This window comes from Maniola jurtina, chromosome 12 (assembly GCF_905333055.1).
Source record: "Maniola jurtina chromosome 12, ilManJurt1.1, whole genome shotgun sequence".
Classification (NCBI taxonomy): Eukaryota; Metazoa; Arthropoda; class Insecta; order Lepidoptera; family Nymphalidae; genus Maniola; species Maniola jurtina.
Window position 1 is genome coordinate 8,561,310 of NC_060040.1, and position 27,292 is coordinate 8,588,601.

The 27,292-nt window shown below is 35.5% G+C and overlaps 3 protein-coding genes and 1 long non-coding RNA gene across 4 annotated transcripts; 2 read left to right on the forward strand and 2 right to left on the reverse strand.

The window, feature by feature from the left end:
• Positions 1-1,023: 1,023 nt before the first annotated feature.
• Positions 1,024-5,163, forward strand: LOC123869973 (transmembrane protein 127-like). Its single transcript, XM_045913103.1, has 4 exons — positions 1,024-1,204; positions 2,190-2,459; positions 3,451-3,750; positions 4,409-5,163. Exons 1-4 carry the CDS (start codon positions 1,180-1,182, stop codon positions 4,687-4,689), a joined length of 876 nt encoding a protein of 291 aa, XP_045769059.1. The 5' UTR covers positions 1,024-1,179; the 3' UTR covers positions 4,690-5,163.
• Positions 5,044-7,842, reverse strand: LOC123870485 (piggyBac transposable element-derived protein 4-like). Its single transcript, XM_045913812.1, has 3 exons — positions 7,019-7,842; positions 6,050-6,955; positions 5,044-5,059 (listed from the first exon to the last, which is right to left on the reverse strand). The coding sequence occupies exons 1-3, from the start codon at positions 7,840-7,842 to the stop codon at positions 5,044-5,046; spliced, it is 1,746 nt and encodes a 581-aa protein (XP_045769768.1).
• A 3,622-nt stretch (positions 7,843-11,464) lies between these two features.
• LOC123869976 lies at positions 11,465-12,072 on the reverse strand. Its single transcript, XR_006796983.1, has 2 exons — positions 11,903-12,072; positions 11,465-11,646 (listed from the first exon to the last, which is right to left on the reverse strand). It is a non-coding gene; the product is annotated as an uncharacterized LOC123869976 (long non-coding RNA).
• A 612-nt stretch (positions 12,073-12,684) lies between these two features.
• Positions 12,685-14,413, forward strand: LOC123869975 (phosphatidylethanolamine-binding protein 4-like). Its single transcript, XM_045913104.1, has 4 exons — positions 12,685-12,989; positions 13,161-13,253; positions 13,485-13,539; positions 14,119-14,413. The coding sequence occupies exons 1-4, from the start codon at positions 12,753-12,755 to the stop codon at positions 14,310-14,312; spliced, it is 579 nt and encodes a 192-aa protein (XP_045769060.1). The 5' UTR covers positions 12,685-12,752; the 3' UTR covers positions 14,313-14,413.
• The last annotated feature ends 12,879 nt before the right edge of the window (positions 14,414-27,292 follow it).

Sequence of the window (27,292 nt, forward strand, 5' to 3'; positions counted from 1 at the left end):
TCCGGGATAAAAAGTAGCCTATGTCCGTCCCCGGGATATAAGCTAACCCTTTACTAAATTTCGTCAGAATCGGTTAAACAGTTGGGCCGTGAAAAGATAGCAGACAGACAGACAGACACACTTTCGCATTTATAATATTAGTATGGATATGGATAGTATAAAATAGTAACTACATATATAGTATGAAAGTATGGACGGATGTTTGTATTGTTTGTAATAGCTGGTATCCACAATTCGAATTTAATTTGGTTTTTCACAATTTGTAGACTAATACGACAAAGTAGGCAAATATGGCATTCTGATAGCGCTCATGGCAGAAAAAACCAAATCAAATTAGAATTTCGCAGATTGACCCGTTTATTTAAATGCACCTTAAAAGAAAACATTGGCCAACGTTTGCCATTGAGCGTGAACATAATATAAAAGCACCATAAGCGTTCTCATAGTGAGAACATGACATTTTACATTACTTACATACTCTTTGGTTTTCACAGACTGTAACTGAATGGACCACAGACTATTTTTTTTTCTCGTCTGGCTGATACAGACTTTACACTTTACACTGATTAGCCAATGTCAAGTTTGTAGTTATTCAAGTTACGGAAACTATTATATTGTATAAGTATGGACTCCGTCTGTGCCGGCGCCCACCGAATACACGCGGCGCCATTTAGAGCGCTTCCCAGCCAGTTCCACCACCAATAAACACCAGCAGAACACAAAAACCGGCCACTTCTCACAAAAAAACACTCCAAAAAAGCACCGCACGCGCGCCAGCAAACGCCACCACAGACGAAGTCCCCACAGACTATTAATTGTCATTTGGCGTTAGTTGGTGTTTTTTGGTGGTGGAACTGACTGGGAAGCGCTCTAAAGGGGCGCCGCGCGTAATGTCGGCGGGCGCTGGCGTAGACGGAGTCCATACTTGTATAAATTCAATAACTTGAAAATATCACAAACTTGACATTGGCTAATCAGAGTAAAGCCAGATTTAAAGAAAAAAAAAAAAATATTCGTGGTCTGTGAAGATGTCAATGTCTTAAGTCAAAAAGTGGGTAGAGTTTTGCTTTTGTAGTGAAAATTGAAAAACTATTTGTAAAATATAAATTGTGGTGTTGATATAATTTTTCTAATTATATTACGTTGTTTCGTGTTTTTTCCAATGGTGTGTGCATCAAGATGAGCTGCTTAACTTGCATTCGAGGTTGGTACGACGTTCGGCCACTGGCGTGTTTTTGTTAATTTCCTTTGATTTAATAAACCTTACGACTAATTTTTGTCTTTATGGAAATACCTAAAACATTTATAGAACAACTCAGAGTGCTTTAATAACACTGCTAAGTAACATCTATTCTAGCACTATTCCACCCTAATTTGTTTTTCTAATAACATTTCTAAAACTTGCAATTAACCGGATAGTCATGGCGATCAATCCTAGTTCAAGTGCTAGTTATGAAACTTTATTAAGTTTCACAGAAAATGCAACGAATTGTCTTCACTAATACAGCAACTAATGCATTGCCCCCCTCAGAGATGTCTCCTCAAACATAATTTGCTATAAATAGCTTTGCATCATAAACTTAGGAGTTTAACTATTGCTAATTACTAATTAGCATTAAAAGTGTAAATAACTAGTTTTAACTAAATAATCATTATTGCTTTAACAATTTTAGAACTATCACATATAACAGTAAACTCTAATAAAGCCCAGACATTTTCATAACAGGTGTTTTAACTGTTTTTTAATGAATTCAGATTTGATTAAATACTTTACATTTCCATGCATTTCGTATGTTAAAGTTTTTCATTCATCCATTAGCCTGCATGTGTCCACTAATTAACACAACACTGATTAATATTATCCTAGCCTCCTATTTGTAAGTATGGCAAACATCATTGAAAACATCATCAAAAATTCTTTTTTTCCTGTGATATAAGTAAAAATTCACAGTTTTCTGATTTTCCCCTTTACTTGTGCTATAAGACCTACCTACCTGCCAAAATTCATGATTCTAGGTCATAGGAAGTACAGTGCAGGTTTCTTGACAGACACATCAGACAAACAGACAGACAACAAAATGACCCTATAAGGGCCTTTTTTATTTTGAATGTACAGAATCCTAAAAAGTAACCAAGACATAATGTACACTTTGGTATGTATTGTAATTTGAGTCAAACTATGTTTCCAGGTCTGAAGACAACATTATCATTCAAGGATAAGGAACTTAACAAAATAGCAGCATTTTTCAATATTTTGACTTTCTTGTTGACTTGTGCAGCCTTAGTACAGCCAAGCTGGTTCAGGATTAAGGGTCTACATTGCACACAGAGTCTATCTTTAACACAGTTCTTCACTTTTGATGAAGATGATGCAGACGATAATGATCATGATGAAGACAATGATCAAATATTAATACACCAAAGGGAATTTGATACTATTAGCAGGTCTGATTTAAATGGTAAGTCACAGTGAAGCTATCAAGCATTTTGAGTAAAATATATGCTCTAGCTGCAATTAATAGAGTATGCCCTTTACACATCCAATGCTGTAGACTGAAAGCGAACATTACAGTATACTGCCTTGCTATACATATTCAACTTTAAATTCATACCTAACTGACATTATACTATTTCAATATGCATAGTCACTGACTCTTGGTGGTCAATTATTATTGAACTATGGTGACTACTCACTATAATGCTGACTTTGATTGGCTACTAAACTAAACATAACAGCATATTGGATCCCAATGCTCACATGCCAACTTTTTTGTTTACATGAGTGGTACATTGTATGCTACAGCATATTGCCAGCATAATGTGCACAATGTGTGTGTGTTTCCATCCTTATGTCGTCGACATTCCATCTACACGCACGAAACGTTTTGCGTCTTCATTCCTCATACGCATGGCTAAGGTTTGGAATACTCTTCTGCGATCAGTGTTTCCTACCAATTACAATCTGGGTATCTTTAAAACAAGAGTGAATAGGCACCTTCTAGGTAAACGCGTCCCATCTTAGACCACATCATCACTTTCCATCAGGTGTGATTGTGGTCAAGCGCTTACCTACAGTGAATAAAAAAAAATGCAGTCTAACTTAATGTTTACACAGGCTCTCAATGAGCCTGCTTACAGTTGGCAATTGACTACTTTAAGTATGAACAGTGAACACCCAGCCTTAAGCCTCCCTGTAAGTTCTACCTGTAAGTATTTATACAGATAGAACTTAGTTAAGAAAACCTAACCACAAAACTTGCTCGCTGTACTGAAGAATGTAAAAAAAGTTTATTAAGTAATTACTTTATTTAAAAGATGTATTCATGAGTGTGTACATTTGATAAGAGCTTGCTTCCATTACATGAAGTTTTCCATTTCAGAAAAAGAAAAATTTGCCTTCACACCTAACAACAACCTTGATTTGTGCTAACTTGTTTTATAACTTTACAGGTCTTCCACCATGTACAACTCCTGAGATTATAACACTCATGAGAGTTCTTATATTACTCTGCTTTATGGTGCTTCTATGCTCCTGTATCGGAGTACTGATCAACCTCACCAGTCTGAACAGCAAAGCTATAAGAATGTTGCGAAGAAATGCTGTGCCTAGCATAATGTGTGTCTTCTGGGTGATTGCTATTGTAGGCGTTTGTTACTACACAACAGTTGTATTAGGCAATGCAAACAATAGTGACCTTAATACCATACAAGTTGATTATGAATATGGATTTTACACAATAACAGGAGCAGGTTAGTTGAAATTCTTTAACTCAAAGTAATTAAGTAAACATAACATGATTACATAGCCAATAAAATAAGTAGTTGTTGAAAGTACAAGAGTATAATATTGTTAAAAAAAAGTATTGCCAAAGATTATTACCTTATAATATATTTATTACAGTTAGGTGTCTTTGAAATGTAACGATTCATGTTATAACTTTAAGCATTTAAACATTTTCTTAACTTTCTATAAAACATTAATAGTTTCTTTCACAATCCAGACTAATATTGTTGATTGTAACTGTCCAAGTGTTATCCATGTGGTGAAGTTGTGGTCATCATCTAGTATTTTATAAAAAATAAGTTATAATATCATCACTTATAATTCTACTAGCTGATGGCTGCATAGATTTAAGTTTTTCAAAATCCCGTAGGAACTTTTAGATTTTCCGGGATAAATATTAATCCAGGGTAAACCCTGGATTAACCTAACCTGGATAGATCCATCCCGTATTTCAGCCCAATCCATTCACTAGCTTTTCCGGAAAGAGTTATAAACTTACACACATACATACACACAAACTTACGCCTTTATAATATTAGTGTTATAACAAAATATCATTACAACTCTAAATGTTTAACTTGATAAAAAATTACTAATCCAATAACAAGTTCTTAAATTTTTCAGGTGCCTTGGCTCTACTGGCATCTGCTGCCAATCTGTGGGGTGCGCCATTATCAAACGACGAAGACTTGCAACGGCGCAACCTAATGGAGGACTGGGACGGCTACGAAGCCCACAGCGTCGGCCCCACGCCGGCAGTGCCTACTCTCCCGCCTTACTCACCAAGCCCTAACTTTGTCCCATCAGCACACCCAACATTTGCGCCACCTGTCCTCGGCACGCAACAATACTTCCCCTTTGACGATCTCTCCATTCTACCACCTCCACCACCATACACTCCATGATTTAGGGATTTCCCACAAAAATACTGACTCGAAGTAATTTTTAGTGTATGCATGTACATTTTTGAAATAGAACGAAAAGGTAAGGTTATTATATTTTTCTCTGAATAACTTTTAAAAGATATACAAGCTGAGTCTATACTTGCCAAGCTTTTGTGATTGTGGTGAGCATTCAAGAAACACTGTACGTGAACCTCACTCTGCAGTTTCCGTGGTACGCTCGCGCTCGCTACGAGCATGGATGAATTAATTGCTATGATAACAGGTAAATCAAAACGTGCTAAAATAACCATGTTATTAAAACACGAATCCTGTGTTTGTCAAACCTGCCGCCATCATGCCAAAGTAAATTAACCCTTAATAAGGCGCGAGCCTGTGTAATAGTAAACTTTAAATTAGAAGCGTGTTTAGGGTAATTTAATGCTGGAGAATCCAAAAAATACATTTAAAAGTAGTGGGAGAGGGGGGAAATACCTTTTTTTGCAGTGGGAAAATGATTCCCTTTGCCCGATTATGCTTGTCATAAGTGTAAGAAAGTGGGAATATAATTCCCTTTGCCTGTTAAGGTTATTTGTTTTTATAATAGTTTTTATTACTATTCAAATATAGCGCTGGCTGCTGACTTTGCTTCCGATATTTATTATTGCAAAAAAAAATTAAAGGTATTCCTACTACTCGTACATAATATTATAAATGCAAAGGGTTGGCTATTGAAATGTGCCGCCCTGATAGATTAAAGATGAGTTTACACGGGCCGGGCGTCTTAAAGGGTATTTGATGTCTCCGAAACAATTTTTTTGTCGGACGCGCGGTTTTTTAACTAAAAATACGAATATACGTATATTTTTAGGTTAGAAACGTAAATTTTCGATAAAAAAACTTGCGTGAAGCGAAATGTTTGACACAACCGTGCAGGGTGGCCAATTTGTTGGGAATTTCCCAACCTGCGGGTAGATTTGAAATTGAATAGGGCTTAAATTGAATGGGAATGAAATTTGATATAGAGATGAGATAAATTAAACACGAAAAGACTGTAATCACTGAATTAAACGAAATAAAGGAAATTAAATAAAATTCATGAATAAAGTACAAATAAAATTATTCCTGAGGAGAAGCCTCATGAAAAGACTTAAAACATTTTTTTGCACATAGTGCAACTTGGCAAAATGTACATAATATTTTTGTTCTCTTTTCTTCCTTCTTGGTGCTGCAAAAACGACATCGTTTGTAGGTATTTCCTTCTTCAGGGAGGTGAATCCCAACGTTGAGGAGGCGAATTTCATCTGGTACGCCGAAGTTAGAGCCCTTCTTGTTTTTGAAAACAACCTGCCGATTTTTTTTACTTGTAAAGTTTGAAACCAACCCTCGAGCTAATCGCAATCTAAACTCTCTATGAGAATGCGTATTCACAACGTGTGTAGTGCTGTAAGTGATGTAGCTGTTGATTATTGAAGCATCAAACATAAAAAAGAACAATCGCATCCAGAACTTTCTACATTTGCGGTTGATCGGATACGATGATCGGAAATGATCAAAACGATCAACTCCGCCCATAGTGAGCGTGTAACAAGCGATAGCTTTGGGGCAAAGGATTTCCTTCTTTGTTCCATCTTTCTGAGTTCGTTTTACTAATACTGTGTCAGTTGGATGGTGGGCAGTTGTAAGAACGTTAACATCTCTAGTATCAAGCCATTTAATGGCTGTAATAGGTTTAGCAGTTACAGCTGCAAACTGATTTTTTTGTAGCCTAAGATGTTTTGGCTGTGATTTTTTCATTATATTTGGAAGATCTTTCCGATTCGCTCGTACAGTGCCAACAGCAAAAATTTTCTTTTTGTACAAGTCTTCCATAAGGTTGCAGCCAGTAAAAAAATTGTCAAATGCTAGCAGTGTGTTTTCAGGAAGGTCAGTAGCAAGTTTCATTACCACATTGTATCCAAGTCCTTCGTCTTCCATGTTGTCTCCCTTCCCAGTATATACTTGGAATGTGTATAAATAGCCAGTTTTGGCGTCACAACGTGCCCATACTTTAAATCCACGTTTGATTGGTTTTTTCGGCATATATTGTTTTAGACTGGATCGCCCTTTAAATTTGACCATGCATTCGTCGATTGACTGATGACTCGAATTTGCTGTTTCTTCCTGATACACTTTATTTAGTTCTGTTATCATAGGTCTTAATTTAAACAATTTGTCATAATCTGGTGAGCTTCTATCTGGTTCATTTTCATTGTTATTAATATGTAGGTTCTCCGTAATTTTTTTAAATCTTTTAATGGGCATAATTTTTGATATTTCTGGATTGTTGTAAAAAGGGTCATTTGACCAGTACAAGTCCATATCAGGCAAAGGGTTGAGACCCATCATAATCAATATTCCAAAGTATGCTTTCAATTCCTCTGCTGATATAGGTGTAAAATTGTTACTCTTTTTCTGTGCTGCGTATATATTACTTTGTTCTACTATAACTTGTACTAGATACTCCGGGAAAAACTTTTCAAAAACATAAATTGGCTGAGTTTTGTGATTATATGTTGATTGTGGACGAATGGGATTAATAAACTCTGGAACACTATGTATTTCCTTTTCAATTTTCCACTCTCGTGGTTGTCTTGTTCTGGATACATTGACAATTCTTTGACATTGCAATGTTTGATTTTCAGTTTCATAATAATTTATGTTTAACGGTCCAGCATTTGTGTCATCTGCCTGAATTGGATGATTGTCTTCATAAATCTCCTCAAAACATTGCTGTATTTCAATTTCTCTTTCAGTAAGATCCTGTCCCCTTTCTTCTTGCATATGTTCATCTGTTGCTTTTGTTAGTTGATCACCAGATAATTGTCCTGCTGTGTCACCCACACTACTGTCAGGACAATTTTCTTCTAAAATATCTTTTAGACAACTAACTGAATATAGTTCTCGGTCTACAATATCTATATTTTCTTCCGATATTTCTCGAACACCGAAAAGCTCTTCAAGACGCCTTTCAATAATAATATCTTCAGGCAAATTGCAGTAATCTGCCGGGCTGGTCACAGGTGCTGTCTGATAATAAACATCATCGTCGGAATCAAGATCGGATAAATCGGAAAGGTTGTTGACGATTTCTTCCACCTCCCGATCACTAAGAATTTTATTTTTTTTCTTATTCATTGCTGACGAACACTACAAACAAAAGAAAACCTGTAAGTGACATGGGTTCTGAAGAGGAATGGACACAAAGAGTATCAAGAAAAGGACAGAAAAAGAAGTTAAATTTATTTCTATATATATATGCCGTATGCGTAATCCATAATACTGCAATCGGGCAATGGGAATTATTTTCCCACTTATTTATTTGAACATTTCGCAGAGAAATATCACTCTAAGACAAATAAAAACAATATACAGTAACACTAAACAGTTGTTTTATATGATACAGAAAGCATATTCTACTTACAGGAATTTTTGTAAAAGAAAAATTGTTTTTTTCTTTCTAACGTCCGATAATTTCAACTTTTCACTCACAATAACCTCGTTACTTCACTTTGAAATTGACATATCAGTGCAAGGTGACATTATAGGTGTGTGTTGCCAGTTTTAAGAAATTTAAAATTTACCATAAAAGCGTACCTTATGATTTCATTCAGTCTGTGGTCCAGCTGTTACGTAAAAATAAATGTTTTTGAACGCATTACTAAGTGGGAAATTATTTTCCTTTGCCTTATTAAGGGTTAAATTTACTTTGAATTATATTTAGTAAAACGCTCACAGTGACGTGCCATGCCCCTAGGCGTGCTGGTGGCCCCTAAGCGTGCTCGTGCCTATACGGCGTACGCTACGCAAATTTGGTTCGTGCTTGGTAGCCAAGCTTAGGCTGACATTTATGTCTTTGACTTTGCTCACATACATTTATGTTGTTTTAACTGTCTTGAGCCAAGTCAAAGTACACTATAGATTTCAGCCTTAGGTGAAATCTACAGAGCGCACTTTGACTTTGCTTAGACTTAAGTTTCAGTTAAAACGAGACAGATTTATTCCAGCGGTATAACGCTGTCTCGTTTTAACAGTGCCTTAAGTCTGAGCAAAGTCAAAGTGCGCTCTATCGATCTCAGCATTAGACTCAGCTTTAAACTTCTCAGTTTGTTAATCTGGGTACAAGTGTATGCAAAGAACAGTAACCGCCTTTGCACGTACAGATCGAGTTTCTAGTGTTGAGGTGATATCCACGCCCACTGTAACTGTGCGGCAAGTCTGCCTGTGTGCGATAGCCCTTCAAAACTGGACAAATTATAGACATTTTTGATAACAGTAATATGCAATGGTTATAGTTACAGTTCTCTGATATCTACCCATCCTTAGTGTATTAACTAATAGAGTGTTTACACAGCTTATGAGGCAGTATACAAACTGTAAGCAGGTCTATAGACACAGATTTTAAATGTACCCGTAAAAAAGTGCTGCACCATAAAGCCATAGTAAGACCGTAGTATCCATGCCTACGGTTCATATTTTTTAAGACACCCTCTATACCTTATTTTTACTCTAAATACCCCAAGCTTTATGGTGTAATATGAAACATCTAATGGATATTTATTGATACACAGGTTGCTCCAATAATGCTTTTATGCACTATGCAAGTAAGTTGAGAGTAGAGTCGAGATTTTTTGATTACTACCTATGACAGTCAACCTTATGTGCTTTTACATACCCTTGAAATTGATTGCTTATGTGAAGTAACAGTAAAACTTCAACAAGGAAATTAAGCTAATATACTAAGTATTTTAAAATAATTCTAGAACTTAAAAAATGAGAGAACCATGTAGTATCCTTAGTCTGAAATGAGTGATAGATGTAATTGGTGTTATTGAATCTCAATAAAATCATCTTTATCAAGTAGGTATTTAAAATTTGTTTAAAAAAAATTAAATAATAATTGACCAAAAAAATATTAGTAATCTCATTGTTGAATTACTCTTCTTAGTCTATCTCAGTTATGCAAAACATTAAACTAAGTAAATTACCTGACTGTGGTGAAGACCAAAGGAGGGTTATTTGTTTTCAAATTGTCGTATTTTTTTTTTTTAATAGATGAAATGTATTTTTAAAAGTAATGAAATTGTCTCTGCTTAATTCAGTTCCGAGTGTATGTGGTTGTGAGGTATTTCATAAAATGTTCACTTGCAAATGTGATTTGCCATTTTAGTGCCTACTTTTGTCGTATTTTCAGTGCTTTATTGTGGAGTAAATGGAATTAATTAAAATTGCAAGCTTTGTATTGACCTACTTAAAGGTAGATGGTTCAATAATAATTTTAACACCAGGTAGTAGGTGGTCAGGAACGTATTGCAGTTTTCGCAAAATATATTTCATTTAAAATCTAACTAAGTATAAGTAAATTTCTGGCCACTGCCCTAGCTTCTGTTTTAATGATTGTTGATGACTATTGACTAGCTTTAGCTTTTAATTAAAAGGACATCACAAACTCAGGTTATCGCTATTTATTATGTAAATGATTAGATCCAAGCTTCGATACTATTAGTTGTGACCAACATTTTAATCACACAATATCTAGGTATTTATGTTATAAATTCTTTATTTTTAAGCTTGTATTACACTGTCAAATTCTTGGCAATTTAAAATATATATACTTAATACAAATAAGCCTTTCCTTGTACATCTTGAAATATGTGGAATTGATACTGTTCAGTATGAAACTTTGAATTAAGTAAAAAAATATTTTCCCTTTTATTGAAACATGAAGTACCTATTTGCTGCAAGTGATTTTTAAAAAGTTTTAAAACAATAAAACAAGTTGAAAATTTCAAGCATGATAACTATTGTTGGTTTTACTTGCATTCTACAGATACTCAATATCAAACTGAAGGTATCATTGTACATTAAATAGGTGCAGAATATTAGATCTGAGGATAGTGTTTCTTCAATAATAATTTTTTGGTTGCCTTGAATATTGTTATAATACAAATATAAGTAATATACAAACTTCCAAGTAACTGGTGTATATTTCATGTTACCAAAAACTATAAATGTTAATAGTGGTATTATTTGTTAAAGTATAAACTTTAGACATAAGAATAGTTATTCCCAGTAAATCCTCTGGGAAATTTATTTTTACATTTAAATAAAAAACAAGAGTAACATTTTATTTTTGTGTAAGACTAATATGCAATACATATCTATAAAAATAATATTTGTTTTTTATTTTGTTTCATTAACAAAGAGTTCACAAAGAGTTTAACAAATGGAAGCAATATTCTGCTTTCCCTTTGTTATGTGCAGAACATTCGCATTAATTGAGACAACTTCATCTGCATCCACATTTATAAATAATTAACCTTCATTTGCTAACAGTAACCAGTAGGAAGGCACTCTTTTAGTTTTGTTCTCAATAAAACATTAAAATTAAATCAATATCGATTTTCATTTATTGAAATAAGTATCTTAAAAATGTTGAAATCCACATCCACCAATGTGAACTCGTCCAATCAGATTTCAAACTTAAGTCCATTTTTATTCCTCTTCCTCTGCATCATATTTCTCATTACTGAGGGGTGTGACCTCTCTCCATGAATCACATAGAGTAGTGGTCTTATAGGGATAGTGTTGCAGTTGGTTCCCAGGTATTTCTTTATAGTTACTAAATAAAAGTAGATTATTATGATTGTTCTAACTTCATGCTTTCTGAAACGAAACATTGGCTCCTTGTTCTAACTGTAAACATTTCATGTTATCTATTGCCTTTTTCATTGTGGCATAGTGTTCTTTTTTATTTTTGATAAATTCTGTCTGTTTGAGATGATAGCTGTGCTGCAAGGTTATTGATTCTAAAGCTACTGGCGAAGATGTGGATTTCATAGCCTCAAGAAGTAGTTCTGCTGCATTTTGATGGCATTGTATTGCTTCATCGTATCTGCTATATTTTAGATGAGCATCGGCGCGTCTGTGTTGTTGGTGTGCCTGAAAACAATAGAAACTAAAGGTATGCAGGTATAAGTTCGCCACAATCACATCACTATGCAGTTTGCACCCTAGTAGAATGCGTTCTTCCCGCTTGCTCTTATCATTTTTATATTGGATTTAAAACTTATAACTTTAAAAGGAAGCATGTTATAATAAGTTACTTACAGTAACCAAACAATGAAATAAGAAAACTACGTCGCATTTTTACAACTTACTAAGTTAAGTGGATGAGTTTTCATTACTATAGGGATACCTTTGAAGTTTCTTATTAAACAACTAAATAGTTTATTCTAGCTACAGTGTGTAGGTACAATTTTAAACATTAAAATATATAAGTACATAAAACTGCTTGTTTTAAATTTTAACTCCGTATTTTTACTAAAGCGTTAAGCGAGAGATTTTTTGTTTATCAACAATTAAAAATGACGTTGACATTTAATATGTCATTACAAAATATCTATGGATTCTATGGTCTATCGTTTAAGCTAGTTCTACACTAGAAAATTTACAACTCGCTACAACCTAATCAAAACTCATTTATTACCCGACTGCGACAAATCCAAAAAGAAGGGTTGTGGTTTTAGCAGTTTATGTATGTATGTATGTGGGTTTGTATCCACTTTCGGTGTGTTCCACTGTAGTGGAACCGTAGTTTAACCGCAGTTATCGAGTCGGTTAACATTTTTTAAGATGGATGCGACGGGTCTGCCCGCGAAATTCAAATTTAACCACCAAAATACCAAATAAAATTTGAATTTCGCGGGCCCGTCGCTTGCCCCTTAAAGTTAATTCGTTAGACTCGAAAACGTGAACTTCGTTAATCATTAACAATTAAAGGATCGGAGTTAGTAAAAAATGAGCAGCACATATTTAGCTGTTGTGAGCACGGCAGGTAGGTACTTAATGCTGTGAGCTACCATCTACAACCATTTATGTGTACCTACGCTGCTTTCATAACAAGAATTATGAAACAGCTGATATTTACAAATAACCTCCGTAGGAAATGAACGGAGAATATTTTACGTAATATACCTACTTATGGTAGGTACATAATCTTGCGTGTGGCGTTGTTACAATCAGTAACTTTCTGGCCTAGTATAAAAATGACGTGCATGTTATATTGTATTCTAGTTTTGGGAATATTGAATAAAGTGTACAGTGTAACACCACAATGTAGGACAATCGATGTGAAAACATTAATGGAAGGTTGCGATCGTTTAGTGGGACTAAATATTACGAGCATAGGGGGCACTATGGTTAATGACCATAATTGCGATGTGCTGTTGCCTAAGCAAGTCTTTTTGGAAGAACCACTCTTCCAATATCCTCTAGCTGACTCGGTACGAACCTAGGTGTAAATGTCTATAACAGTTTAAAATAACAATACCCTAAATGATATATAAAAAATCAAATAACTAATTGTTTTATCATTATTAAGTTATCATCATTAAAAAGCATGTTTGGATTTAAAAATAATATTATTTAACGAATAATGAGCTTTAATTTTACAGAAAAAGTTTTATACTATTCTCATGGTCGACCCTGATGCTCCACCGAAGATAGAAGGCGAATTTTTTTTGCACATGTTAAAGTCCAATATACCAGTAAGTACCTTTAATCATGGAAATAAGAATTAGCTTTAGTTTTTTGGTATTAATGCATTCGTACCTATATCTATCTATCTAGTATTGAGTAAAATTATAAAACAATCCATAACTAATGGCATTTATTAAATAAATTTTAATAACATAAATGCCCTACTTAATAAAATTATAAAATGTATTTTAATATAACATAAATAATTCATAAGGTACTTAATTCTCGAATTTCTTCAGGGTTTAGCGCTGAAGTCTTTAGAAGGCAGTAAAACGACAGGTATTGATTACAGAGGTAAGTAAATCGTCCAAAATTGTAGCTTGCGATTAAAATAAATAAAATAAATTAGAAATATTTCTTATTCAGTTAAACTTTTACAAGTACTTTTGAGTTGCCAAAATGCAACCACTGGTTCGGAATGCCTTTTCTACTGAGAAGAAACAGCAAGAAACTCAGCGCTTGCTCTTTTTAAAGATTTACTAAACAATATTGTTATACTACGTAGGTATAAAAATAATTGAAGTCCCGCGCATTGCTGGTGCAAGCTGCAGGTACCTAAAATCAACGGTCTTTTATCATTTACATAATTTTCTATTAATGTGCTTTTTTCAGGAGCTTAATTTTGATAGATTTTTTTTAAACTTGTGTAAAGGCAAGCCAAAACTGATTGCAGAATTTTGTTATAAAAGATTATACCTTTATTTACAGTTAGGCTTAGGGTGAGTAACAGTTAACAGCCACACGTACCATCTACATATTTACCTACTATACATACAATACAAGGTATTTCAATTTAGGCTAGTTGCTTATAAAATGCAACTCCAATGTTACCCACCTTGAATGTTATCATTTAAAATATTGTGCTTTGTTTAGGTTACAAGCCTCCAGCGCCACCTCGCGGCACGGGTATACACCGCTACATGAGCTTGCTGTACGAGCAAACAGAGGGAAACAATTTTTTGCCCAACGTGCCTTCTTCCCGCGGTAGGTTCCAACTAGCAAACTGGTTCCGAGGCAAGAGCCTCTGCGGCCCAGTCGCGGCCACACAATTCCGAGTACAATTCTAGATGGCGTTAGTGGTCTTTTATGGAGATGAAATTTAATGTACAAGATCAAAATAATAAAATATTAATAAAAACATCAACTAAATATTATTTTTATTAATTTATTTAACTGTAATTTTTTTTTCCAATACGAAACCAACCTCACCTGGAAACCTGGATGCACCTACGTCTGTCTATTACAAGCGTGGTGTAGGTACCTACCTAGTACATCCACCACTCAATGGTCAAGTTTCGGAAAAATTGTAAGTATTTATAGGTAGGGGGTGGCGCTTCCAAAATCAATGGGTGGGAGTTCTAATCCATACTTATAAATAATATCACAAGTGTGTCTGTCTGGCTGTCGTATCCTGTGATATGTGCAACCTATCTTTGTACTAAATCTCAAAATCGGTTAAACGGATGGACCGTGAAAAGGTAACAGAGAGACACTTTCGTATACCTAATAGATACATAGTAATTTAGCAGTTGGATAGTATGGATCTTGCCCTTACCTATTTTCACAAAGTAATTTTTGATGTCGAATAATTCGACTAACCTTTAGAGATATTTTACCGAATAATCGCTATGGATTATCCGCCCCAACAGCAGTAATTTTTCGCAACATCTATAGTTTATAGGTAACCTTAAATTGCATATTAAATCGTATAAAAATTCATAGCTAATTCACTGCTAGCTGACTGGACATGAGCTCTTCTCGTTCAACTTCATCCGCGTAGATTAACGGGTTTACCGTGAGAACTGTTTGATTTTCCGGGATAAAAAGTATTAGGTCTCCAGACTTTAACATAGGTACCTATCTAAATCCATGCGAAAATAACGCCGATCCGTTGCTCCGTTGCGGCGTGATTGAAGGACAAACCAACAAAAAAATACACTTTTGCATTTATAATAATATGGGTAGTGATAACTAAGAAGGCAGTTGCGTAAGTATAACAGCTGCGTGAGTTTATTAGAACCTTTATAATAACGAATAGATAAAGCGCGAGTCCGGCGCCAGTGCTTAATTTCTATAGACAAAGTTGAAAAATAAGGGCTCCAGCGCGTGGGCTGCGCACGCGACACTTGCCTCTCGCCTCCTGCCCACGCGGGCCTCTAATTTATATAAACAAATTATTCTCCCATCTCACTAACTACTGGTTATAATCCTTTACCAATAAGGCGGGTGGCATTTGAACGGAACCTAGTAGGTACCTATTACCTAATATTATTATTTTCTTGTGATCCTTGTATCGAAATAATAAACCAGTGTTGGGCATTTTTTAAACGTTTCAGAGTCTAATTTAATCAAAATTAGGTAGATATTTTTGCATAATTACATTTTTAACAGATATTAACCTAACAATTAGATATAGGTAGGAAGGTACATACGAGCTCAGCAACACAGTGTCCGTGACATCATCGCTGATAAGTTGCAAGAGGCCCGTCTCAGATGGTACGGTAATATAGCACGGCAACCACAAAGCTACTTGGTAATAAATGTCTCAACATCACTGCCCTGGAGCTAAATCCCGAGGGCGCCAAAAAGAGTGCTGAATGGATGTCGTGAACGCAGACATGCGAGCCATTAGACTGCGTAAACCGGAGGCTCAAGACCTGGCGAAGTGTGCAGCAAAATGTAGAAAAGCGGACCTCACCTAGGTGGAAAAACGCTAAGTCGAAGTAGAGGTAGGTACATAGCTTAGGTAGGTAAGTACGGAGACAAATAAAAATACATAAATAAGTATGTATGTATCTACTAAAGCCCCGAATAACACCAAGCCAATAATGCCAAGTTTGGTGCATACTGCATTCCTAATTCTGACAAAGGGTTACAAAAATAAAGTGAATGTCACGAGAGACAATCTTTGGAACTTTTTATTAGCCTGGGTGGTCTTGGTCATTTTATGGTGGTAATGAAAAATTTTGTTTTCACAAAAATCTTTCAATAAGTAGGTATGCATTACTGATGCAAAATTCAAAGTGCACTAAATATTCAATGGGAACTATTTCATGTTAAACGTTAACTAATAGTAGGTGTTAGTAATTGCGGTTCTAAGAAGTAAGAATGGGCATCTGAAAGAACAGTGTTGGCAAATCCTCCACAAGGTGGACACTGGACAGTCGACAGACGAATCAAGCGAGTATGTCCAGCAGTGGCCTATCGATTGACGACTACGTAGACGACTCTATTTGATTTAATTTATATTTCAATGATTTTCTGATACTTAATTATTATTTATTTGGTATTAATGTTTATAATTATTTTCTCAAGACGTACAGTACCAATCTGTCTGTCTGTTTGCTACGTTTCACGGCCCAACCGCGGAACCGATTTTAATGAAAGGTACAGACTTGGGATGCATCCCGGGAACGCTATAGGCTACTTTTTATCCCGGAAAATCAAAGAGTTCCTATGGGATATAAAAAAACCGAAATCCACGCCGCCGAAGCCGCGAGCATCCATTGTACTATAATAATTTAATTAACAGAGGTGTCCGGTAAAACGTCACGATCACAGAGGTCAAATGCTATTAAAATATACCTACCCCCTAATTACCTGTGGCGAAAATGGGCTGTTTTTGAATTATTGATTCTTTACAGTTACTAATCTAAGAATAAGAATATTGAAAAAAAAACCACAGATTTGATTCAATCTGTGCTTCTTCTGAAAATTATACTTTTTTCGTCAATGGTGAAAATGTAACTGACAGGTAGACATACGCTCTCATATTTATAATAGCATGGGTAGGCATATAGGTAGGTATATTTATGTTTCCATCTAAAATTAAAAAGTCTGTTGCATTTATTTTAAAACTCGTAAACAAGAGATGATTAATTTCTGTTAATGAACAGCGATGTTCTTAGAATGCAGCGTCTCATTCAAGTGTATGAATAATTCCGGTTAACCGCAGCTCTGATAAGACTTATACCTACCTAATAAAATAATATAAGTATAGGCGCTAGCTTTTCCTACCGACTTCATTCGTGTTGTGTGGATTAAAGTTTTCAGGGTTTCGTACTGAAATGGTAAGTAACAGGATAAAGTTGAAAACTAAAACCTGACTGCGATCTCTTAATAAACGCTGAAATATTAGAGTAAAAGTGTTTTTTTGTCGCTTGGTATATTTTAATGTTGTTGTACATTTATATTCATGAGCTCAGAATTTTCTTCTCTTTCATTTGACATCCCACTCGATACAATAGCAGAAAAAAATTTTTGGGGACCTCCACTTTTCTGGATGTAACATCCGTTAGGTCAATTTTTTTTTTATTAATTAGCTGATAGCTGTGATTTCGTTCGCACGTAAAAATAATGTAAGGAGCTAGTTAGGAATTTATTTTCCCTTGGCCAAATGGACCGTATATTATTAGATTTGCATAAAATTAATCGCCAAGCAAAGAAATATAATCAAAATTATTATCTTTCAAAACAGAAATCTTTAACGATAGATATCGCATTTTATATCTTTTTGATGATATAATTATTGTGCATAATATATACCTAATGCAAATAAAATATAGATATTAATGTGTGCGATCGGAGTCCAACATGTCGTATTTCATTAATGGATTGTTGAATAAAGGTGGGCCCAAATTCCGCTGGTCAGGTTATATCACGAACTCGAATTTTTATCACAGGAAGCTTCTGTCTACCGTAAATTAATTGAAGCTCTTTTGAATGTCTTAGAGTCTTCACACATGATAGATACACAGATACTTTGCACATATTATTATTATATCTACTCAAATTGCCTATCAAAATATCTATCAAAAGTTTTGTAACTAGGTACCTTCGTAACAAACGGTTTCGTTTTCAGTGAAGTTATTTTTTTTTAAATTGGTTGCTAGGTAGGTATATAGCTATTAGGTATAAGCTGCATTTACTACCAAATAGACAGACACCCCTTTTTCTAATCTTTGATAAAGCGCCATAAAATTAAGATTTACTCATAATGGTGCTGTAATGTGTGTATTGTGTAAGCACTGCAAACACAGTATATTTTGTACATTACAATAAACTTTGACTCAAATATGTCTAATGCCAATTTTTTAGTAAAAATGAAGTAAAAATTTGTTTATAATATGTCGCGTCGGTATAATATAACTTACGTTATTCAAGATAGGAGTAGCTACATACCTAATATCTGATACGATTTGCGATCAGCGCATTCAGCGACCAAATTGCCGCTATAGAAGTTGTCTATTTTAACTTAAGTGTGCGGAGTTCTTAAATTATCTACCTACCGGTTTGGCGTGTGCTGTGGCAGCAGCGAGCTGGCACCGGAAATGCTCTGGACGCGACATGTTAGCACTCGAAAGCACCATAAATATTTAATCACAACTAGAAGAATTCTTCTGTGTAACGGAATCGGTTGTTAGCGGATCCGGTTGCTAAGGATATTGTCGCCAAATTTCCTAACAGTAAAAGGTTGTGCCCAGAACTTAAAGCACATACCTATAAGTACTTAAGTACCTAAGTTCTGGCTGTTATCTGCATGATCGCATTTTGGCCATGATAGATTTTTGGAAAAAAATCTAAGAATAGCAGCCCTTATCTAAAGAGAAGAGTATTAAGAAGTACACTAATTAAATAAATCTCCATCAAAAAGTACCTACTTGATTATAAATTAATTCTTTTAATATCAGTTATCACTGATCCGCCCTGGTTTGGCTCAAATTTCTGAAAATTCTTAGTAAGGAGGAAGAAAACCTACATGTAAAATCTTAAACGTTTGAAAAGTTACTTCTTCTGCGTTACCTGATTACCTAAGTAAAAATTAAAAAAACAGATCTACCAGCTGGTCCGGGATACACACACACAACTTTTGAATTTTGGTTCACAATTTTTAAAGTTTGGTTGGAATTATGGTATTTTGGGTCGCTTAATAATCTTCAACTAGGTATCTACTGTAATAACACTTCATTTTCCGAACTTTTCTACCATTATGTATTTCGTAAATAGTTTTAAGCTTTCAGCTTTTATCTGCATTGTCTGAAAACTTTTGAGACATTTAATGGTAGGTATATCCAGGTAGGTAAGTAATAAATACCTTATTACGTAAGTGCCTAAGATTTGCTCCAAACTTGCTTACGTAATTAACTAGCTACCTATTGGCTATTATCTACCTACGTACCTTTGCATTTGTTGCAAAGTAGGTAAGAACGGGCACGAAAAGACTGCCACCAAGTGAAAATAAAATAAGATAGGGCTAGGTTTTATTGTAACATTTTTAACAAAAAATAAGTGAAAATATCATTTCCAAATTGTTTCTACTGCATAATCAAACTCTAGTCCTACACAATTCATTTTAGAACTTTTGCTGAAAGGTTGAAAAAATAACACGTCTGACATTTAAATAGGGCGAATGGTAAAGGTGTGTCCACACATAGCGTAAACTTAGCGATCGCTTGGCGTAAAGGTGCTGTAAGTTGCCCAAGCACAGTCTTTTTCTTTTTTTTGAAAGAATATTAGCCATACTAATCATGACTAATACTCCTCTTTCCCCTCCAATTAAGCGTAAAGCTTATGCTAGGAGTACTATACCCGACAATAGTGCAACGGGTGGAGTTTGAACCGCTGACCTTTCGGAATTCTGTCCGCTCCTCAACCGTTGAGCTATCGAGGCTCATTGGCTTGACCTAAAGTCTTCGAGACACATCTTCCGCCAACCGAACATTTGGCTTGCAATAGAGCCGCGCCCGTGCTCTCGATGTGGACAGATATTCATGAGATTTCGTTTCTCCGCGCCAAATGTTATGGCTTCCTTCCGGTCGCCCACGGCTGCCCTCGCGTGCCCTACGCCTCCACAATACTTGTAATACTCGTATCAATCACTGAATGAAATCGGCACCATTACTTTTGATATTATAGAGGTTTATAATCGCACTGCGCTTAACGCTAATGCATGTGATGGCAGTCTTTATAAAATGTACGAATAGGTCTTCAATTCTAAACTTAACATAAGTTGGTAACTAATTTTTTTTTTAAAGAAAATAAATATTTCGGACGGAGTGAAGGCTCAGTAATAAGGTCCCGTTGGCACTCTTCGAGTACTGAACCCTAAAAAGAACCTACGTACTTCAGTAATTTAAAAAATCCATGGCAAGATTAAAAATAACAAAAGTGAAGCTAAATAAAAAATCAATCCGTAGGTAGGTACAATTAAAAGAAATAATATGAAAATGGAATGCAAAGTTTTGTCAGGTTCGCTATGCAAAGTTAGATAAAACTCGCCGCGAATGCAGTCATTGCCGAAAGCAGTGCAATTTGTTTCTCAATGTAATACAGAACTACGTCATGCTTAAATCTGTACGAAGGCTGTGTGGAGGCGTTAACAGTGCTGGAGCAATTAAATAAATTGATTATTTCCTTTCGAATCGCTATTATAATACAAAGTCCTCCTGCCGAATTTGCCTGTCCGTACGTCTAACTACTGTAAGAATTTTCATTTGTTGCCACCAATAAAATAGACTAACTTACAAGAAAGGTTTGAGTGCAAAGGATTCGAAACCTTAGAGAGATATCTATTAAATAGCAGGCCTTATGAAAAACTAACTTTTACCCCCGACTTCTCTGCGTGGAATCAGGGTTTTAAAAATCCTGTGTAGCCTAGATCATATACTTAAACGTCTACCTTGCCTGCGAAAGGCCATTAAATTTTCCCTTCCATTCCTCTTTGAATTTCCTAAAATCCTGAAATATATTTCTTTGTTTTTATTCGAAAGCCCAAATACCAATTTTATTGATATAGGCTTGCATGATGGATTTTCATACAAATTTTCAACTCTGTGAAACCCCCTTGAGGAATGAAAAAATAGTGAAACAGGTAATTACTGCATTTTTAAGTGAAAGCCCAAATATCAATTTTCAGGGCTACAAAACATAAACCTATAGGTAATGGGTACAGTCGATAGGTACTTAATAAACCTTTCTACGAAATTTTTCAAAATATATTTCATGCAGGTTCAGAATTCATACAGTTAATTTAATTAAAAGTATAGACACTTTGTGTAAAATACACAAAGTGTCGATTGGAAATCAAATCTGTGCTATGCGTGTGAAATCGGGGCAGGTCGCTAGTTTACTATACGTTATATCAGCTGTATTTATCATCTGTCGCATTAGCTATCTGAATCTAAATAGGGAATCAATTTATGAACAATAGACATCGTTTTGTAACATTATGGTGTTAATATCGATAACCGGCGTTAGTTATATCAAGAGTCTGTTTGTATTGATACCTACGGTCATCCTACGGCTTTAGTAAATAGATAACATAATCCTGAAAATTAAATTCAATCCATAGAATCTATTCCATTGGAAAAAATATATCTACTTAGGCAATTCTGTTGCCCTGATAACCTTTATAGCTATACCAATTTACATTCATTATTCGTTGGTAATATAAGAAGTTTCGTAACATAAAAATAATAAAATAGGAACACAGATTTTTAAGATTATCATTTACCACCTACGAACATAAAAAAACGAATAACTATAAATTGTGGTCACATTATGACAGCAATCGCAACCTGCCTTCAGTTTCCACACAATCAAGTAACAGGTCTTAAAGAACGGCTCGGTATGCCCGTGTTGACATTTTCATTAGCAAGGTTCGACAGGGCCGGCCATCGGCAGCTGGCCGTGACATCGCGCTTGTGCGTACGCCACGAATTTGCCTTCCATTGATAAAAACCATCGCCCACTCATCTGGCTCCATTCACCGGCGCCATTGCTTGCGCAACGCGCGTGCGTGCTCCCCCCGGCCGCCGCGCCTCGCCCCGCGAACACCTGCAGTCGAAACCTTCCGCAACAGTTGCAGACAGTTGTCACTTTGCTTCTAGGTTACATGTCTAATGGCTTTCCCATATATGGCCGAGATGAGACTCCATTCATAAACCGTTAAGTAACAACTCGTCAATATTTCACCGCTACACTGCCTTACAGCGAAACTTTGTAAGTGCTTCTTCAATTTCATCGAGACGTATAAAAATTACCAATGTCTGCAAACAAAAAGATTTCAATTAGTTATAAGCACTTAGGAGCTGCTAATGTGTCATGGTTTGGTTCTGTATACAAATAAATTGCAAATGGTTTTTCGACAAAAACCGCAAATCGACAATACAAAACTAGTGACTGCTGGTGATTTCACTCTGCGAGACTATAAAACTATATTCTCTATTCCGTGGGAATTTCAAAAATTCCGTTCTTATTCCTTGTCTTCGTTATAGAAGGAACCTCTTTGCGAAATTTTAGGTTTCTACGTCCAAGGGGTTGGTCTGGGCATTGATAATTTTAAGAGATACCTCATTGCTGAGGATCGTGATCCCTTTCTATTAATCACACAGAATGGTAGGAGTTTTCTTGGGCTAATAATGCGCTGGAATCTTTCGACTATGAGAACGAGAATTCTTGAGTGTTATCAGATGTTAGTGATAATAACTGGGAGGCTACGTGTAACAGAAGAAATGAAGAGATAAAATTCAAACTTCTAAAGTCGGTAACCCATCTAGTTACCGACATGAGTCAACGTTTCAAGAATACGCGGGAAATTATTAGCTTCTTGTTTTTAGGCCCATCTTAACGATGCTTTTACATCGACAGCGTGCCATAAAAGGGGAAAGGAATCCCAATCGAGATTATCGGTTTACACGGCGTAATATAACTACGTGGATTTACAAGCGGGAGTCAATTCACTATCACATTAATGTCTTTAAGAGTGCTGCGTGGAATCGAATTAATTGATGTGCAATTTATAGGGATTTACAGCTTCTTGAAGCGGTTGCAAATAAATATGGTATATGGAAAGCGTAAAACTTATTATCTTGGATTAAATATTACATTCGAAGGTTTTATGAATTCGCATTAAGTAAGAATATCAGAAGAAACTTGATTCTGGTTAAATTTTTAACGTTACAATTATAGCAAACAGCTGCCAGTGTATGTAGTGTGCTAGGTAGGTATAACTAATAGAGATCGCACAAGTGTAAATTAAAAATCTATAACACCCCCGACAAGTGAAGGTTACAGTAACTAGAAAAGAGCTGATAAATTTCAAACGGCTGAACTGATTTTCTTGGATTATAGCTAAGAACACTCTCGAATCAAGCCACCTTTCAAACAAAAAAAACTAAATTAAAATCGGTTCATTAGTTTAAACGCTACGGCGCCTCAGACAGATACACATATACACATTACACACGTTAAACTTATAACACACCTCTTTTTGGATCGGGGGTTAAAAATGGAATGCAAAGTTTTGTCAGGTGCGCTATGCAAAGTTAGATAAAACTCGCCGCGAATGCAGTCATTGCCGAAAGCAGTGCAATTTGTGCAATTTGCAAGTGGACCTGTGGGTGATGGACACGGGGTGGTCCGTCGCTCAGTGTGGTCCTCGGGTTGGTTGGCGTGCTGTGGTTCCGGCATGCCTCTAATGGTGTTTGGGGGCACGTAGTGTCCCAGTGGTGGGTCTGCTGCAGCGGACATCCGCTGGCGGAGTAACGAGGTGTTTTCGGTCCCTTGTGCTCCGTCATCAGCGGTGGGATGGAACTTCGTGAGGTTTAGTCGGTTGGACCGACATAACCACTGTGCTCCCCCGTGGTCGGTGGTATCCATGACGGATTTTCCTACGGAGTAGGTAATTACGATAATAGTGCAACGGATGGAAGTTGAACCGCCGAGTTTTTTGGTTTTCAGTCCGCTCCTTAACTGTTGAGCTATTGAGGACTATTAAGGTAGATACCCACTTATTTATTTGATTATCCTTACCTCTTTACAATTTGTACTCTCATTATCAAAAGTGTAATACTTTATAATAATTATATTATAAAGTATGTACGATATTATTGAGAGTGAATATTAATTATTCACTCTCAATAATATCGTGGGCAACGGAACTGACGGAAGTGAGTTCATAGTTTTCTCTAACTTCTAAGTCCTACTGTTGTAGTACCTATCTTGTAAAGAGATAACCATATCTTTATTATAGTTATATAGCTTGTCCATTAGGTTGTTGAAGATAGTTATTAATATAAATTCGATTTTAATTCCCATTTAAAAATTATCTTATCTGTTTGTTACATTGGAATTGGTAAGACTTTTTAATACATAAATAAGTGTAGCTAATTAATAATAGATAAGCAAAGAATTTATAAATAAAGCCTTAACTATTAATAAAAATTACATATTTCTTAAATAATTACCTAAGTACATAGTTTACAATATTACATTTAATGAGTAGATGATATAATAGTATTCCTAATCCATAATATTCTAAAAGATGTGAGAAATCTGGCAATCAAAACTTAGCCAGCGTGGTTGATTCGGCGTGATTATTTCCTAAAGCTTTTTCGAGAGCTGTGAGAGACGGGTTTATTTGATGATGATAGATTAGATTACCTATAATTTTGAGGATTTTAGACGGCCAGTCACATAACAAAAGATTAAGTGGGTAGGTACCTACATAAGTAGGTATTTATATTCTTTGCGAGGATTATAAATCCATACTTCCGTACTTAATATTATAATTGCGAAAGTGTGTCTGTCTGCTAGCTTTTCACGGTCCAACAGTTTATCAGATTTTGATAAAAAAAGGTACAGAGTTAGCTTACATCCCGGGAAAGGACATAGACTACTTTTTATACCAGAAAATCAAAGAGTTTCTACGGGATTTTTAAAAAACCTAAATCCACGCAGACGAAGTCGCGGGCATCATCTTTTAGTATAGTAAATATATTCTTTAATGCAAAAGTATACTACCTACCTATATCGAAAATACTTTGCACCTAAAGTGTTTATTAAATTTTTCGCTGCCAAATGTTTCGTTTTTTTTTCAAAGAATATCAGGGGGCACGGCAGTGCCCCCGCCAAGACGAGCCAAATGGCGGCCGGGGCGCTACGTACCTTTTTCTCGAAGTGTTTCGCCGTATTTTCGACCCGTCATAACTTCGGTCTGGATGATGCTAGAAAGCTGAAATGTTCAGTATAAGGTGTCCTCAGCAAATTTACCAAATATACTAAATATCAAATATCTAGCTTTTATGGTTACAGATTTATTGACCCACCAAAAACATTTCATGTAAAATGTTGCCAAGACTCACAAGTTCTTAATGTTTTCACTGTTAAAAAGTTATGAGATCTCTAGTAGAGCCAACCCCCTAGCTTTAAAATATGTTATGTCATGTAATAGTTTTACGAACATTAAACGGCCAAGCCGTCCTTTTTTTATCAAGATGTAGGGTTTGTAGAATCAGAGCTTGTAAGTAGAGTGATTTGTTATTTATTGTTATAAATGTGATATAGTCAAGAACATTTAAGAGCTATATTACTTTGGACTTGGGATAGGTCCCATGGCCAGCACAAATCTAAGCTCAGCTAGGGGCTTGGCTCTACTAGAGATCTCATAACTTTTTAACAGTGAAAACATTATGAACTTGTGAGTCTTGGCTACCTTTTTACATGAAATGTTTTTGGTGGGATTAGTTATTTTAATTATGACTAACGTTCTCCTTTCGCCGAGTTTCTTGCTGGTTCTTCTCGGTAGGAAAGGCATTCCGAACCAGTGGTAGATGCTTTTGACGATTCAAAAGAACTTGTAAAAGTCTAATTGAATAAAAATATTTTGAATTTGAATTTGAATTTCTCCTCCAACTACCTAAGCATTAAGCTTAGTCTATGAGTGCGTTCGACAATAGTGCAACGAGTGGGGTTTGAACCGCCGACCTTTTGGATTTCAGTCCGCTCCTATAACCGTTGAGCTATTGAGGCTTAAGGTTTTGAATTTATGTTTATCTTTTTGGTCAGATATTTCAAATATATTAGAGCGCGTAACACGGCACGGGAGCTGGATGCAGGTGAACGCACCTGAACCAGTTTATAATTAAGAACACATTTAAATTCATTAAAAATCGTTAAAACTTTCCAGCGAGACACTCGGTAAGAGCAACAAGTTAAGTGGCAACACCAGTTTGGACGCGCGCCGTACTTCGGTTTACATTTCCTTAGATAAATTGGGTGTCTCTATAAATAAATCAACAATATTGAGGAAAATGTTTAATTTGAGACTAATTTACTGAAATGAATATAAAATATATCGATCATTCATTCAAACCCGCTAAGATAATGAATATTCATTAATATTTTGTTTTGGGAACATTAAATATGAATAAGTATTTATTTTTCTATGTTCTATACTTATTTTTTCTTTCTTTCTCTTCGTGTTATTTTCTACTATAAAAGTTGTACCATATTAATAGATAGGTTTTTACAGTTAGGATAGTTGTGTTGTTTCTCTAACATTTCGTTTTTTTCAGACTCTATATCTAGCTTAATACTTTTACATTTAGTGGAACATCGCTAAATGTTTGTCTGTCTGTTTGTTCGTTACGTAAATACGTACGACGTATGTATACGTTAGCTTAGATATCTTTTATCCCACCGAGTTGAAACTTTGTGCAGATGTCGGATCCTATTTGCGATTTCTGACATTTTAGGTACCATCAACGTACAATAGACGTAGGTCGGTTGCAATGCAAGTCAGGCATAAGCTAAGTATAGTTCATCTTATCTTATGTATTGAGAACCACCTCCTTTTTTGGCAGTCGATTAAAAATGAATCTCTGTTTCCCTTGGTCACTCCATAACTTGAGAACGACTGGACCAAATTGGTTTTTTTTTTTTGGAAAATCCACGGAAAGGGACGTAGACGAAGTCGCGGGCTGGGAAGTCATAAATAAAAGCTTAAACATAATTTCCGTCTTAAGGACATGCTTGAATAACATAACATTTTATATGCGTTTGATCGTAGTTAGATAAATTGCGAAAGCTGTCTCGTTATTGATTCGAACTTTCAAGCGATACTTAGTGCCTGCTATTAGAGTTTTAGAAGAGCTCATTAAGTGGCATCGTTCTGCCATGATATACCAATGTGGGCGTCCTCATTAGGCATACGACTGCAATATACTATCTAAATAATAAATATAAATAAATATATAAATAAATATTT